This window comes from Myotis yumanensis, unplaced genomic scaffold (assembly GCF_028538775.1).
Source record: "Myotis yumanensis isolate MYYU_CA2020_CCGP unplaced genomic scaffold, mMyoYum1.0.hap1 SCAF_10, whole genome shotgun sequence".
Classification (NCBI taxonomy): domain Eukaryota; kingdom Metazoa; phylum Chordata; class Mammalia; order Chiroptera; family Vespertilionidae; genus Myotis; species Myotis yumanensis.
The window spans coordinates 36674679-36692269 of NW_027223761.1; the positions used below are offsets into that span (position 1 = coordinate 36674679).

The 17591-nt window shown below is 35.8% G+C and overlaps 1 protein-coding gene across 5 annotated transcripts in view; it reads left to right on the forward strand.

The window, feature by feature from the left end:
- SBF2 (SET binding factor 2) overlaps positions 1-17591 on the forward strand; it is a 341532-nt gene that overhangs the window by 138227 nt on the left and 185714 nt on the right. For all 5 annotated transcript variants that reach the window (XM_070425317.1, XM_070425313.1, XM_070425315.1 and 2 more), the window contains exon 3: positions 3117-3254. In XM_070425317.1, coding sequence (XP_070281418.1) covers positions 3117-3254 — 138 coding nt within the window. The remainder of the gene's footprint in view (positions 1-3116; positions 3255-17591) is intronic.

Consider the following 17591-nt stretch of genomic DNA (forward strand, 5'->3'; position numbering starts at 1 on the left):
GGTGTAAAGTCTGTGTCTAGATATAAATATCTAGTTGGTCCAGCACCATTTGTTGAAAAGACTATCTTTTCTCCACTGCATTGTCTTTGTTTCTTTATCAAGTTTGGTTGATTGTATTTGTATGGTTTGTTTCTGGGCTCTCGATTCTGTGTGATTGATTTATTTGTCTCCTTTTTTTCACTAATACTGCACAGCTTTACTTATTGTAGCTTTATAGTAAGTCTTGAAGTTGGATAGTGCCATTCTTCTGACTTTGTTCTCTTCTTTCAGGATTGTATTGGCCACCTGGGTCTTTTGCTTCTCCCTGTAAGCTTTAAAATCAGGTTGACAATACCCATAAAATGACTTCCTGGGATTTTGTTTTGGGATTGCACTTGACAATATTGTGTTCCTATCCATGAACATGGACTCTAATTAGTTCTTTTTTTTTTTTCATCAGAGTTTATTAGTTTTCCACATATAGATCTTTTATTTGTTTTGTTAGATTTATATTTTATTTCTTGAGGTGCTAATGTATTTTATTTTATTTTAGGGGGGTGCTAATATAAACAGTATTATATTTTTTAAAATATATTTTTATTGATTTCAGAGAGGAAGGGAGAGGGAGAGAGAGATAGAAACATCAATGATGAGAGAGAACCATTGATTGGCTGCCTCCTGCATGACCCACACTGGGGATCAAGCCTGAAACCCAGGCATGTGCCCTTGACTGGAATCGATCCTGAGAACATTCAGTCCGCAGACCGACACTATCCACTGAACCAAGCCAGCCAGGACGCATTTTTTAATTTCAAATAACACTTGTTCATTGTTGGGTATGTAGGAAAGCAGTTGACTTTTGTATATTAACCTTGTGAACTGGAACCTTGCTATAATTGCTTATTACTTCCATGTTAATTACTTTTTGTTGACCTTTTCAGATTTTCTACACATACAATCATGTCATCTGAGAACAAAGATAGTTACATTTCCTTCTTTCTAATCTGCACATTAAAGTTAAGAAACGTCCCCGTATTCTTAGTGTGCTGAGAGTTTCTATCATTAATAGGTGTTGAATTTTTTAGATGCTTTTTCTGCATCTATAGATGTGATCATATGCTTGGAGGGGGTTAGCTTCTTGATATGATTAGTTGGTTTTTATTTATTTATTTAAATACATTTTTATTGATGCCAAAGAGAAAGGGAGGCGGGGGGTGGGGGGTGGGGCGGGGAAGAGACAGAATCATCAGTGATGAGAGAGAATCATCGATCAGCCACCTCTTTCATGTCCCTACTGGGGACTGAGCCTACAACCCAGGCATGTGCCCTGACCTCCTGGTTCATAGGTTGATGCTCAAGTTAGGTTGAGCCACACTAGGCAGGCTACACAGTTGATTTTTAAATATTGAACCACCTTGCATACCTAGAATAAATCCTACTTGGTTGTGGTATGTAATTTTTTCAGTGTTGAATTTGACTTGCAAGTATTTTGAAGATTTTTGCATCTATGTTCGTGAGAAATATTGCATAGTTCATGAGACTATATTGCATATAGTCTGTTGTTGTTTTTCCTTGTAATTTATTTTCCTGGTATTTGTATTTAGGGTAGTGCTGGATTCATAGAATGAGTTAGAATGGTATTTCCCTTGCTTCTATCTTCTGGAAGAGTTTGTATAGAGTGGTCTAATTTCTTCCTTAGATATTTAGTAGATTTATTAGTAAATTCATTTGGGCCTGATACTTTGTCTTAGATGGTTATTAATTATTGAATCATTTTTAAAAAATAGATATTGGCCAAAACAGGTTTGGCTCGGTGGATAGAGCGTCGGCCTGCGGACTGAAAGGTCCCAGGTTCGATTCCGGTCAAGGGCATGTACCTGGGTTGCGGGCACATCCCCAGTGGGAGATGTGCAGGAGGCAGCTGATCGATGTTTCTCTCTCATCGATGTTTCTAACTTTCTATCCCTCTCCCTTCCTCTCTGTAAAAAATCAATAAAATATATTTTTTAAAAAATAGATACTGGCTTTTTCAGATTCTTTCTTCTTTTGTAAATTTTATCAGATTATGTCTTTTATCTAAGTTATCAAATTTGTGGGCATGAGGTTATGCATAATATACCTTTACTATTTTTAAAAAATATTCATAGGATCATTTCTGATGGTAATAATTTGTATCTACTCTTTTTCTTAGCCTGGCTAGTGTCTGGTCAATTTTATTGATCTTTTCAAAGAACCAACTATAGGTTTTATTAATTTTTCTCTTTTGAATTTCTGTTGTCTATTTCATTAATTTCTGCTCTAGTTAAAATAAATTTCTTTTTGCTTACTTTGGGTTTAATTTGCTCTTTTTTCTAGTTTCCTAAGATAGAATCTTAGATTACTGATTTTAGATTAGTTTTCTTTTTTAATATATGCATTCAATGCTATAAATTTCCCTCTAAGCACTGCTTTTACTGAAACCCACAAATGTTGATAAGTTGTATTTTTATTTTCATTTGGTTCAAAATATTTTAAAATTTCTTCTGAGATTTTGCTTTTATTCATGTGTTATTTAGGAGTGTATTCTTTAATCTCCAAATATTTTGAGATTTCTCAGCTATCTTTCTGTTACTGATTTCGAATTTAATTCTCCTGTGGTCTGAGAGTGTACATTGTATAATTTCTATTCTTTTTAATATGTTAAAGGGTATTTTATAGCCCAGAATGTGGTCTGTCTTGATGAACAAGATATCTCTTTTATTGCACTGAATTGAAGTCGCTTAAGGTTAATGAAGACATTTAAAAATAATTCTGTTTTCCATTAGTGACAGAGACTTGGCATTTTATCTTCAACTTTATGATCTGTTGTAATGGGGGAAGGTCTCTCATTTTGGTGCTATGTTCCTATGTGTGCCAACCTAGGTCTGAGTAGCATCTGTGGAAAATCTAGGCTGTCCTCAAAAAATGTAAGTGCACATTAGTGAAGGTATTTTACATAATGAATCTGTACATTTTCAATTTTTATATTGGTTGAGGTATTGTCACATCAGCTGGAAATTTTTAAAAATTTGGGGATATTTAACATTTCTCAGAGATTTGTAAATAATAAATTTTCATAGTACTTTTAAAATGTGACAATATTTTTTTATCCCATTTAGTTTTGTCAGCCCAGTGGGTGGCAGCTGTCCAGAGAGAGGAAGCAGCCAACGTTCTTTGTGGTGGTCCTGACAGATATTGACTCAGATCGACATTACTGCTCGTGCCTAACCTTCTATGAGGCGGAGATCAATCTTCAGGTATGACAACTTTTCTAGCCAAAGTATAGTCAAAAGGACTACATTTAGGATTTTGTTTATGCCATATTTGTTAGAACTGACAGCTTGAGTTCTGTGGGCTACTTTAAAAAGAATGCATTACTATACTGTTGAAAGCAACAACAACAATTACATCCAAGTTTAATTGTTCTCTTTTAAAATAAAAATCATCATCTGAATGCTTCTAAGAACAGCATATGTGTGAATTTGTTTAAGAAGTTTTGTATCCCAGAGGCAGAGCTGCCTCAAACTGATTGTCAAACTGCAGCGGGAAGGCCAGGGAGGGTTGGGGGGCAGGAGGGAGGGGGGTAAGAGATCAACCAAAGGACTTGTATGCATGCATATAAGCATAACTAATGGACATAAGACACTGGGGGGTAAGGGAGGCCAGGGGATTGTCAAGGGCGGGCGGGGGGAGGGGAAGGACACATATGTAATGCCCTTTGTAATTCCTTTAGCAATTAAAAAAAAAAAAGTTTTGTATCCAAGAAATCTATGGCATGTCTATACACCAATAGTGAACTTACAGAAAGAGAGACTAAAAAAGCAATCCCATTTACCATCACACCAAAAAAATTAAGCTACCTAGGAATAAACTTAACTAAAGAGGTAAAAGACATCTACTCAGAAAACTACAGGACGTTGAAAAAAGAGATGGAGGAAGACAGAAACAGATGGAAGAACATACCATGTTCATGGATTGGTAGAATCAACATCATTAAAATGTCCATACTACCCAAAGCAATCTATAAATTCAACGCACTTCCCATTAAAATACCAACGGCATATTTCACAGACCTAGAACGAACTCTCCAAAAATTCATCTGGAATAAAAAAAGACCCCAAATAGCGATCCTGAGAAAGAAGAACAAAGTAGGTGGGATCTCAATACCAGATATCAAGCTGTATTACAAAGCCACTGTTTTCAAAACTGCCTGGTACTGGCAAAAGAACAGACATTATAGATCAATGGAATAGAATAGAGAACGCAGAAATCGACCCGAACCAATATGCTCAATTAATATTTGACAGAGGAGGCAAGAACATACAATGGAGTCAAGACAGTCTCTTCAATAACTGGTGTTGGGAAAATTGGACAGATACATGCAAAAAAATGAAACTAGACCACCAACTTACACCAATAAACTCAAAATGGATAAAGGACTTAAATGTAAGATGGGAAACCATAAAAATACTAGAGGAATCCAGAGGCAACAAAATCTCATACATATGCCGAAGCAATTTTTTCACCGTTACAGCTCCTAGGGCATTGGAAACTAAAGAGAAAATAAACAAATGGGACTACATCAAAATAGCTTCTGCACTGCAAAAAAAAAAAAAAAAAAAAAACGATCAACAAAACAACAAGAAAGCCCACTGCGTGGGAGAACATATTTGCCAATGTTATCACCGATAAGGGTTTAATCTCTAACATTTTTAGGGAACTCATACAACTTAACAAAAGGAAGATAAACAATCCAATCAAAAAATGGGCAAAGGACCTAAATAGACACTTTCCAAAAGAGGACATTCAGAAAGCCAAGAGACATATGAAAACATGCTCCAAGTCACTAGTCATCCCAGAGATGCAAATCAAAACAACAATGAGGTACCATCTCACACCTGTCAGAATGGCTATCATCAACAAATGAACAAACAACAAGTGCTGGAGAGGATGTGGAGAAAAAGGAACACTCGTGCACTGCTGGTGGGAATGCAGACTGGTGCAGCCACTATGGAAGACAGTATGGAGTTTCCTCAAAAAGTTAAAAATGGAACTCCTATTTGACCCAGTGATCCCACTTCTAGGAATATATCCCAAGAAACCAGAAACACCAATCAGAAAGGATATATGCATCCCTATGTTCATAGCAGCACAATTTACCATAGCTAAGATTCGGAAACAGCCTAAGTGCCCATCAGCAGATGAATGGATTATAAAACTGGTACATCTACACAATGGAATACTATGTTGCTGTAAAAAAGAAGGAATTCTTGCCATTTGCAACAGCATGGATGGAACTGGAGAGCAGTATGCTAAGTGAAATAAGCCAGTCAGTGAAAGAAAAATACCACATGATCTCACTCATTTATGGATAATAAAGACCATTATAAACTGATGAACAAAAATAGATACAGAGGCAGAGCAGCATCGAACAGACTGTCAAACTATAGCGGGAAGTCCAGGGAGGGTTGGGAGGCAGGAGGGAGGGGGGGTAAGAGATCAACCGAAGGACTTGTATACATGCATATAAGCATAACCAATGGACACAAGACACGGGGGCTATGTCAAGGGGGGGAAAAAGGAGTCATATGTAATACTCTTTGTAATACTTTAAGCAATAAAACAAAATTAAAAAAAAGTTTTGTATCCTCTCATGTTGAACTTGCCATTTTCCTTGTCAGGCCTTTTTCTGAGGGGATCTTTCACAGAATATATATAGAGTATTTAATCAGAATGTTTATAGATCACTTATCACAATTCTTGATATTATTTTTGAAGCACCTAAGTAAATACTAATATACCTCATTACGATTAGTGGTGGTAGTAGCAAGATGGTGGAACTGAAATTTATAAGCTACAACTGTAGAAATTGAAAATACTTGATTTTTCAGTATATTAATTGGAGTTCTTAGTTTGAGGCAACTGGATATACTTTCTCTATGCAAGAAAGAATTTATGACAATTATTGGGCAGCTTATGTAATTTCATGGCTGAAGAGTAAACAAGAAACGAATTCTGGGTACTAGGAACTTCCTAGCTTGGGGCTGTTGTAGTAGAAACCACACTTGCCCTACCTTATACCATTTGGCACTTATGATGTTGGGCATTAGGCAATATAATATTCATAATAGGTGCCCTGAAAAAGCCAGCCTCCCGTGTGCAGCATGTTCTCAAATTGTTGATTTCTTCTTCAAGTCTCATTCGGGTCGATTCCTTGAGAAAGTCAGATTGCATGCAAATCCCACTCCTCTGAAAAGGAATAAGGAAAATATTTTTCTTATGGTTATTTGTTTTGCTTTCAAGGCTCTGTAATACAAGAAGAGTTTGTAATTATAAAAGAACTTGGAGGTTATTGAGAGAGTCAATTTGCATTATTTGCTGTACTTTCTACTATATACAAATGAATGAGTATTATCACCAGGGGAAAAGGTTGGCTTTCTTTCTGAAATGGCCTCACAAAGGAGCATTTGTTGTTTTGGTTACTTTAATTAAATTCCAAGATAAGAATTTTCTAGATGTAGAAATCTGATTTCTACAAGGGGAGACAAATCACTTTTCATGATGCAGAATTACATTATCCAAGTTGATTAGACTGATGTATTAAAATCAGCATGCTAGTTTATTAATTTACAGTGATAAGTTAAAAGGTTAGATACAACAAAATATGTATTATCTGCATAATCAACACATTCTCTTCTTGTTGTCAGATCTTTGTGTGAAGCTATATCAAAATCAGAAGCATTTTGATTGTGGAATCAAACTAAGGAATATTTAATGTCAAATATTTAACACCTGTCAGACTAACATAATCTGTTGTTTATATTTGAAATGAAGGATTCTATTGTCAATGAGGAAAGAAAAATTAGAAGTCTATGACTATAGTCATCACTAGCTTGAATGATGTTTGGGTGGATGTTGCCAACAGATGACTAATCTAATTCCTATTTTGATCAATTCAGTCTAAATAAGAAAGAGTGTTCCCTACTCAAGAGTCTCTTTTTCCTCTTTTAGGCGACCTTTCATTTTTATCCATGTTGATCTTTAGAATTTAAGACAGTGCTGAGAATGCAGCATGTTCTTATTCATGAGGGAGTCTCTTCACAACTTTCTAGAATTGTGTAATGAAATTAGCTGCCAGAAAAGTAATACTCCAGAAATAAGCACATGCTTATATAGTCAGTTAATCTGTGACAAAGGGACCAAGAATATAGAATGGTGACAGGACAGTCCATTCAGTAGATGGTATTGGGAAAACTAGACAGCCACATGCAAAAGAACAAAACTGGATCCCTGTCTTACACCATATACAACAATAAGTTCAAAATGGATTAAAGACTTGAATCTAAGACAAGAAACCAAATATCTGCTAAAAGAAAACTTGAGGGTAACCTTGATGAAGGTCTTTGCAATGAATTTTTACATTTGACACCCAAAGCAAATGTCAATAGAAGCAAAAATTAGTGAGATTACTATATGAAACTATAAAGCTTCTACACAGCAAAAGAAACAAACAAAATCAAAAGGAACCTACAAATGGCAACAGGTACATGAAAAAGTGTTCAATATTATCAGGGAACTGCAAATCAGGACTACAATGAGATATCATCTAATATCTTTTAGAATAGTTTTCATCAAAAAGACAAGAGATAAGTATTGGTGAGGCTGTTGGAGAAAATGTGAATTGGTGCAATGAGTATGGAATACAGTATGGAGGTCCCTCAAAAATTTCAAATAGAACCTCCTGATTCAGCAGTCTCACTTCTGATTACTATATATCCAAAGGAAATGAAAACAGGATATCACAGAGATATCTGTATTTCCATGTTCATTGCAGCATTATTCACAGTAGCCAAGACATGGAAACAACCTAAGTGTCTATAAGCAATTGAATGGATAATGATGTTACACACACACACACACACACACACACACACGCACGGGAATATTACTCAGCCACAAGAAAGAAGGAAATCCTGCTATTTAAGACAACATGGATGGAACTTGAGGGCATTATGTTAAGTGAAATAAACCAGACAGAGAAAGACAAATTGTACATGGCATCATTTATATGTAGACTCCTAAGGAAAAAAAAAGTCAAACTCATAGAAATGGAGAGTAGAATGGAGGTGTCAGGGACTGAGGATTTGGGGAAATAGGAAGAGGTTGGTAAAAGGGTAGAAACTTTCAGCTTTAAGAAGATTATGGTCTGAGGATCTGTAGTAAAATATGGTGACTCAAGTGATAACATGTATAATTGACGTTTACGAAGAGAGTACTTCACAAATGTTCTCATAACCAAAGGTAAATATGTGAGGTGATGGATGTGTTAGTTAACTCGGTGGGGGAAATCCTTTTTACAATGTATCTGTATATCAAATCACCAACTAAATATTTTATAATTTTCTCAATTATACCTTAGTAAAGAAAAAAGCAGACAATGTTGCAGGTATAAAAAGGTTCTAGGAATTCTTGGATGTTTTTCAAACTTTTAATATGAAAATAATTTTAAACTAACAGAAAAGTTAAAAGTATATTCCAAACATCTATATATCCTTTACCCATATTCACCTGTTTTTAATATTTTACCCATTTCTTTATTATCATAAATAATATTTTTATTATTTTTAATAGAATAAGTATGATTTCTTACATAGACATAGTATGGTTATCAATCTTGGGAAATTTAACATCAGCATTATACTTTTATCTACCCCACCATCCATATTTCAGTTTTATCATTTGTTCTGTGTCCTTTATTGCTCTTTTTTATGTCCCCCAGTCAGGAGGCAGTTTAAAATCATGTATTGCATTTAATATAATTCTCTTTTTTTCTCTTTTCACCTAGAATAGTTGCACAGCATTTCGTTTTATATGACAGTGACATTTGAAAATAGTGCAGGTCCCCATGCTCCATTTTGATAGAATGCTTATTGTTTTGTGTTTTTCTGATGTCTCTCATTTTTAGATTCAGGTTATACAGTTGGAATACTACCAACATTTGGGATACTAAGTATGTTCCTTATAAGGATTCCTTGTAAAGTAGGGTGGGGAACCTTTTTTCTGCTAAGGGCCATTGGGCTATTGATAACATCATTCACTTAATATGCATTTACTAGTATGCTGCTATGAAAAAGCTCCTAGATTTATTGAATTTCAGATCTCACCTGCAGTTGCCTTAGCAGGGCCAGACTAAATGATTTCCTGAGCTTTATACTGCCCACAAGCCAGACGTTCCCCATCCCTGTTGTAAGAGCACACATCTGGAAGTACACAATATCTATCTGCCTCCATTGATGATGTTAATTTTGGGTACCTGGTCAAGTGATTGTCAGATATCTCTATTGTATAGTTGCTAATTTTTTTGCCTGTAACTAATAAGCAAGGCACTTTAAGAAGACACTATAAGACTGTGCAAATATTCTATTACTCATTTATCATGCTCCCCCTAGATTTAGCATTTAGTTGTGATTCTTGCCTGTGACAACTTTTATTATGACAATTGTAAAATAATATTTTTCTAACTTCATATACCTTTAACCAGTCAGTAGTTGACATTTTATTATAAGCAAAGAGCATTCTCACCTTGTCTGTCTGAGATAGAAACTCATGTGTTCCAATTTCTTTTTCTCTTCGATAGTATGTAGTTAATGATTTTACTTGTGTTCATGCATAAATTATCCTGGATTTGACCAACAGGTACTCCTTCAGACTTGTTCCTATATTATTTTGACAAGGCCCCATCATTTTTTTAAAAAGCTTCTTTTACTTTCTGTTATAACAAGCTGATCCAGGCTCATCTTATTCCTTGCCTTCCTCAGCCTTGAAAATCAGCCATTTCTCTGAGCAGCCCTGGCACATTTGAGTACAGAATATTAGAAACTAAGATCTGGGCTCTTATATATTTGAAATCAGAGTTTAAAAAATTATTGCTTTTAGCTCAGATATTTCCCCATTTGCCATTTTAAGTTGACCAAAAATATAATTTATTTATTTATTTTTTATTTTTTAATCCTCACCTGATGATATTTTTCCATGGATTTTTAGAGAGAGTGGAAGAGAGAGGGAAAGACAGAGAAAAATATTGATGTGAGAGAAGCACATTGATTGGTTGCCTTCTGCACGTGCCCTGCTGGGGAGGAGCCCTTGACTGGAATCGAACCCAGGACCCTTCGGTCTGCAGGCCAACACTCCATCCACTGAGCCAAATCAGCTAGGGCTAATTTATTTCGTTTTTATAGTCAGTTAGTAGAAGGTGAGAAGCTGCTTCTTACAAGTCTTCCCACGATTCTGAAAATACAAATAAGTCATAAAAATTCTGGCTCCTGTATAATTGTGCTAGGGTAAATTGTCCTAACCAGAATTGTATGACAGCTTTTCTGTGCTCAGAACAGAAAATTAATGAATTTTGGAATTGGTTCCCAAAAAATGGTACAAACAAGGAGGTAGAATTTGAAAGAAGAAATAAAAACCCAGATGATGTTCCTTGATAGGTCATCAGTAATATTCCCATATTTAGTGTGAACACTCAACTATGTTGTTTGTTTAAAAATGTGTTTTTCTTTTATTTTTGGATCATATCATCAGTTCAAAAATAGATCTCTTAATTCTCTTGGTGTGAATTACTTCATAGCGAATATAATATGACACATTATTTGGAAGCCTAAGTAGAGGAGAAACTTAGGGACACACACCATCCAAAATATAATTGTGCAACTTTCAAAATGTTGACTTTTATCTCTCCATGATACAGTGTACTCTCACAAATCACCAGCAAATCTTTGATATAAAACTTTGGGTAATATATTTCCAGAATTATTCAACCAGGCAATGTGATTGTAAATTTTTTCTAAGTAATCAGTAAATTATGATAGATGTGAAATTGCTTTTTAGAGGCCTGGTGCAATGACATTCATGCACTGGGGGAAGGGAAGGAGGTTCCTCAGCCCAGCCTGCACCCTCTCGCATGCTGGGACCCCTTGGGGGATGTCCGCCTGCTGTGGAGCCTCCTGCTGCTGCCGCTGCACTCGCCATTCATGAGCCTGGCTTCTGGCTGAGCAGCGATCCCCCTGTGGAAGCACACTGACCACCAGGGGGCAGCTCCTACATTGAGCGTCTGCCCCCCTGATGGTCAGTGTGCGTCATAGCGACTGGTTGTTCCACTGTTTGGTCGATTTGCATATTAGGGTGTTTTTAAAAAAATATATTTTATTGAGTTTTTTTTACAGAGAGGAAGGGAGAGGGATAGAGAGTTAGAAATATCGATGAAAGAGAAACATCGATCAGCTGCCTCCTGCACACCCCCTACTGGGGATGTGCCCGCAACCAAGGTACATGCCCTTGACCAGAATCGAACCTGGGACCCTTCAGTCTGCAGGTCGACGCTCTATCCACTGAGCCAAACCGTTAGGGCCATATTAGGGTTTTATTATATAGGATTTTAAAAATTGATAAACCTATCTAAATTTTTATTTAGTTATATCACTTTAAAATTTTTAAATGCATTTTAAAAAGTGTTTATGAACAAATAATAATAATGAAATTTGCAGTAAAAACATTTGATATGTTAGGAAACAAAATATCAAAGAAAGAGGTGGGAATGAATGAGGATACTTTGGAGAAGTAAATAAGTAATAAAGAGGGAGATGCATAGCAGGCATAAGATACGTTTCTTCATCTCAATTTGCTTAAAATCTAGCTTGGGAGGCAAAACCAAAACTTAAGTGTAAAGATATTCTAGAATCAGTTCAATGAAAGAATTAATAATTGAAGACTAGGTAGCTAGAATAAGTCTTGCAAAGTTTAAAGGACTCAGTGGACATTTAAAACACAAGAGCTAAGACTTAGACTAAGGGAAAGAAAAATGGGCAATCCAGGCAAAAAGCTTATGGGTCGAAAAAAAAGATTTTAGTGCTTATAATACATTGAAGGTTTATCATATTCCAGGCACTATGCTAAAAGTTTTATAATACTTTGTAATAGTCCATTTTCATGTAGTTTATTTGATTTTCTTCTCACAAGAATACCAGTTGGTAGGCTTTAACATTCTCATTTTATTATTTTTATTTATTTTATTGTAATACAGGTTTTAATTAAACAAATAGGGTGACATTGGTTTATAATCTCTATATATAAAAGCCTTAGCGACTATTATGACTGAACAACCGGAATGACCGGTTGACCAGTCTCCATGACACACTCTGACCATCAGGGGGCAAACGCTCAACACAGGAGCTGCCTCCTGGTGGTCAGTGCACTCCCACAGGGGGAGCACTGCTCAGCCAGAAGCTGGGCTCATGGCTAGCGAGTGCAGCTGCGGTGGCAGGAGCCTCTCCTGACTCCGTGGCAGTGCTACCAAGTGGCAGCGGCAGGCGCAGCGGGCCAGGATGAGCACGAGCAGTGTGGCGCCAGGCCCATGGCTCGGGTTTCTCCCTGGCCACCTGCTGCTTGGCACATTGCTACATCCCCTGAGAGGTCCTGGATTGCGAGAGGGTGCAGGCCAGGCTGAGGGACCTCTCCCCTGCCCTGTGCACGAATCCGTGCACGGGCCTCTAGTAGTATATAAGTTTCAAGAATAAAATTCTAGAGAGATCAACCAAAGGGCTTGTATGCATGCATATAAGCCTAACCAATGGACACAGACACCAGGGAGGTGAGGGCATTAGGGGGGTGGGGGGCAATAGAGGGATAAGGACACATATGTAATACCTTAATCATTAAAGAAAAAGATTTTTTTAAAAAGAATAAAATTCTATAATACATCATCTGTATATTGCATTGTGTGCTCACCACCCATAGGTTAGTCTCCCTCTATCATCATATATTTGACCCTTATCCTCTATATTCTCCCTCCTCCCTCTTCCCCTCTGGTAACCTTCATAGTGTTGTCTCTGTCTGAGTTTATCTTGTTTGTTCACTTATTGCTTTCTGTTTTATAGCCCACATATGAGTAAAATCATACAGTTCTGGTCCTTTTCTATCTGATTTATTTCACTTAGCATGATACTCTCTAGATCCATCTATGTTGCTGCAAGTGTCAGTATTTCATTCTTTCTTACGACTGAATAGTTTTCTAATTATATATATCAGTCTTCTTTATACAATCAAGGGTTGAAGGACACTCAGGTTGTCTCCATGTCTTGGCTACCATGAAAAATGCTGCAGTGAACATAGAAATACATGTGTCTTTATGAATAAGTGTTCTCAAATTTTGGGGTGTATACCCAGAAGAAGGATTGCTAAGTCATATGGAAGCTCTATTAACATTTCCATTTTATAGATGAGGCTAAAGGACTTACCCAGGGACATTTAGGTACTAAGTCAACTTGAATCAATCAGCCTCCAAAGACCAAATACAAAAAGAAGGCTGCAAAAATTATATCAGTGTTATCGGTTCAAGAATATGTCAAGAGTAAGACCATAATTGGTCTTGTTTATTATTTATTATCAATATCTGACATTGAAAACATTATAAATCTATGGAATCTGTACATTTTAATAAATATCATTTAAAGTTTAGCTTTGTGAGGAAAAATACATTTAAATGCTCATAATAAAGTACAACAGTTCCAAATGGTTGAGCAATTTGCCTGGAAAAATGAAGTAATAAAAATAGATTTCTAAACTGATGGGAATACTTGGAGCAGTGGAGGAAATAACATACAAAACATTTGATAGATTTTTCTGAAGAATAACCCAATTATATTTTGTTTTTCTTTACTCCACCCCCGCACCTCACTTATCAAACTACACTATGCTTATTGGAGAAAATTTGGAATACATTGAGAGAAAAGTAAGAGAAGAGCAAAAATAGTTTGACCTATTTTCTTTTAATAGTAAAGTTTTTTTTAACTAAAACTTTCTATAGACATAATTAATGTCTAATTTGCCATGTGGATATAATATACTTAATTTCCTAATGGGCATGTATTTCACTTTTTGTCAATATTATAAATAACACTATGATTAATATCTTTTTGGAAAAATATTGATTCCCTTCAGGAGGGTTTTGTTAATGATAATCTACCTACCTGAATTAGAAATTATGCATTGAGAAGTGTGGAACTGAGCTTGCTTCTAATATATCAACATTATACTTGATAGTATTCTAGAGACTAATACACCTTATTCAACAAAGAGAGTCTAGTGAAAACTAGCATAACTAACATAAGTCAAACAGAGGTGAAAATGTTTGAGGGATTTATATATTCTGAGTTTGTTCTGTAGTTTGATAATTTGCAACATATGCAAATATGCAAATATTCACAGGGGATTCTTCTTATAGTATTAATGAGTGAAAATTATGCTTCTTACAAAAGGGTTCTGTACCTGTTTCTCCCTTTCAAATGAGAATTGGCTGGTGGAGAGAATGCTGAGTCTTAAACAGCCTCCTTTTTGTAGGGAAAAGCTTTCATTGACTTAGCTATGGTTAGTTAATATTATATGCTTAAAATTATGAGGCACTAAAACTACAGAGAACAAGTTTTGAGAACAAGTTCCCAAAGTCCTTCAACATTAAATACCTTTTCTTAAACTCTGACAGCAATTTTATACCAGGAAAGGCTGCAGTAAGAATTGTGTGTTGTTACTACTATTTCATTTAAACACAAGAAAGATTATTACATTCATATATAACTAAACGGAAAAAAGTCTGAACATCTTTTCATATTTACAATTTGACTTCTCATATGTAACCTCTTCCAATCAGTTTCTTGGAATCAATATCTCTTTCTTGTAAAGGTTGTATATCTACACTAATAAAAGAGAAACATACAAATTGGTGTCACTCCGCTATGCCCACGAGCCAATCAAGATGGGTATGCAAATTAAACCCAACAAAGCTGGTGGTTAATTTGCATATGCAGGCGTGGAGCAAAGACTGAAGGCTCCGGCCTGAGCGAAGACTGAAGATGACTGAAGACTGAAGAGGCTTGGCTTCTCTATTGCAGTCGGAGCGGAGAAGCCTCCAGGCTTGCCTTCTCTGCTGCGGCCGGAGTGAAGGCCTGGGTCCCAGGTGCTGGAGGAAAACTGGTGCCGGCAGCCAGGGGAAGGAAGGCCTATTGCACGAATCTCTTCGTGCAACGGGCCTCTACTAAGAATGTAAGAGAATGGAAAGAGAACTAGTCCAAGAGTTAGAACACTTGACTTGTTAATCCCCATTGTACCTTTAATGAGCTGTATGACCTTGGCAGGTCTTTTCATTCCTCTGGCATGAGATTGCTAGTTTGTAAAATGAAGTAGGTACTTCCAGTAATATTTTTATTATTCTATCATGTTAACTGTATCTAATTTTAAAGACTCATTTTAATTTTGTTCACATTAAATATACTTTAAAATTTCCTCTTAAACTATGATCCACAGAATACTATTCCTAGTCACCTGATCAAGACATTTTTTAGATGAATGTACAATGCTAGAATTTATTGTTTGTACTTGTTTATAACCAAATATTTCATTTCTTTATGGTATGTTTCAATATGTCATGTTACATGATCATTAAACAAGGTTTCAACATACATTCTTAAAAAAACAACAACACTGAAATCTTGATCTTTGTGTTTAGCACAAAACTTTTCTATCAGGAATTCCAGGGAAGAATATTTTATTTAAGCTATGAATTGGTAAACTTGTTTTATGATCTTACTAGAGGCCCGATGCACGAAATTCATGCAAGAGTAGGCCTTCCTTCCCCCAGCTGCTGGCACCGGCTTCCTTTGGCACCCGGGATCTGAGCTTCCTTGCAGCCCCGCTTCATCTGAAAGGACGTCTGGTCTAATTAGCATATCACACTTTTATTATTATAGATAACTCACCAAATAATGATGATGTAATTGCTTAGTCTAATATATGATTTAGTGTTTTATCATTTATAATTTTTACCAGTTTTAACAAAAACTGGCATTTCATGCATAGATATGTTGGAACTGGGCTTGCTTCTAATATAATCAATGTTGTACTTGACAATGTTCTAGAGACTACATACTGGAAAAAAACTTTTTTTTTTTTTAATATATTTTATTGATTTTTTACAGAGAGGAAGGGAGAGAGATAGAGAATTAGAAATATCGATGAGAGAGAAACATCGATCAGCTGCCTCCTGCACATCTCCTACTGGGGATGTGCCCGCAACCCAGGTACATGCCCTTGACCGGAATCGAACCTGGGACCCTTCAGTCCGCAGGCCTACGCCGCTCTATCCACTGAGCCAAACCGGTTTCGGCTGGAAAAAAACTTTTAAAAGAGTCCATTGATTATGATGGTTCACAGAATAATGTTCTTGAATCTATGAGAACCTAATTTTGAAATGGTTAATTTTGTTAGAAAACAAACATGAAGTCTATCTGCTATTTCTTCAGCTCACACAGAAGTTTCACTCATTATCTGTTTCTCTTCAGAGAGAAGGCTTAGCTTAATAGCTTTTCTCATAATTTTGACACTTTAAGTCAGTCTTTGATTTTCTTAAAAATTTTGTAAGATACACCAAAGAATTCTTGAGTACTTTCTAATAATTGAAACTTGAATCAGTTATATCTTGGGGATAAATGATGAGCAGGAACATACCTCAGTGTCAATGACTATATTCCTCAGTTATAATGACTAATTCATTAATTCTGATTAATTCACTTGACATTAATTTGGAGGGGAAATATGCATTAAGAATTATTGAGCCCTAGCTGGTTTGACTCAGTGGATAGAGCGTCAGCATGCAGATTGAAGGGTCCCAAGTTCGATTTTGGTCAAGGGCACGTGCCCAAGTTGCAGGCTAGATCCCCGGTAGGGGGCATGCAGGAGGCAGCCGATCAATTATTCTCTCTCATCATTGATGTTTCTATCTCTCTATCTCTCTCCCTTCCTCTCTGAAATCAATGAAAATATTTTTTTAAAAAAATTATTGAAGTAAAATATGCCAAAAATTGAAACTTTCAACAAATTACCTTTGTCACGTTTCTTATTTTAAAAAATGCATTGTAAGTTAATCCATTTTATCAACTAATAATGTCAACATAGGCAAGGAATTTTAGTTAAATATGCCTATCATAAAATTTTAGTGTTTAGTTTATCCTGTTTTTTAAAAGATGTATAAGGACTAAAATTAGGGAAATGAAATTAAAATTACAGTTAAACTTGCCAACCTCACTTTGAGTGTTTCGATTTGCTTCATTGTTGAATTGAGTCTTCTTTGTCTTTTCCCTTTCCCTCTAACTATTGTATTCATCCCTTAAATCCTAGCTCGCTGCTGTGAGCCTCATCCCTTCTCAGATTTCTTGAGCACTTTAAATATGAATTTTCAAAATGTTACAGTATTATTTTGTACTAGTTAATGTTATTTCATCTGTGTTGGTTTTAGCACTTAAGCTAGATTATAAATTTCCTGACACAGTCTGTACTTATCCTTCTGTGACATCCACTATGTGGCCAACTTAGTAGTCAGTGTTTAATAAATAAACACATACTGATACATTTCCGTTTACTTTTTATAACTTTAAACTTTTTATTATAAAGATAATACAATTGTAAACATTTTAGAAAATTATTTTTCTCTGGATATGTGTATAGTACTTTTATGTGGTATATATCAACAATAATCCCATGACCCA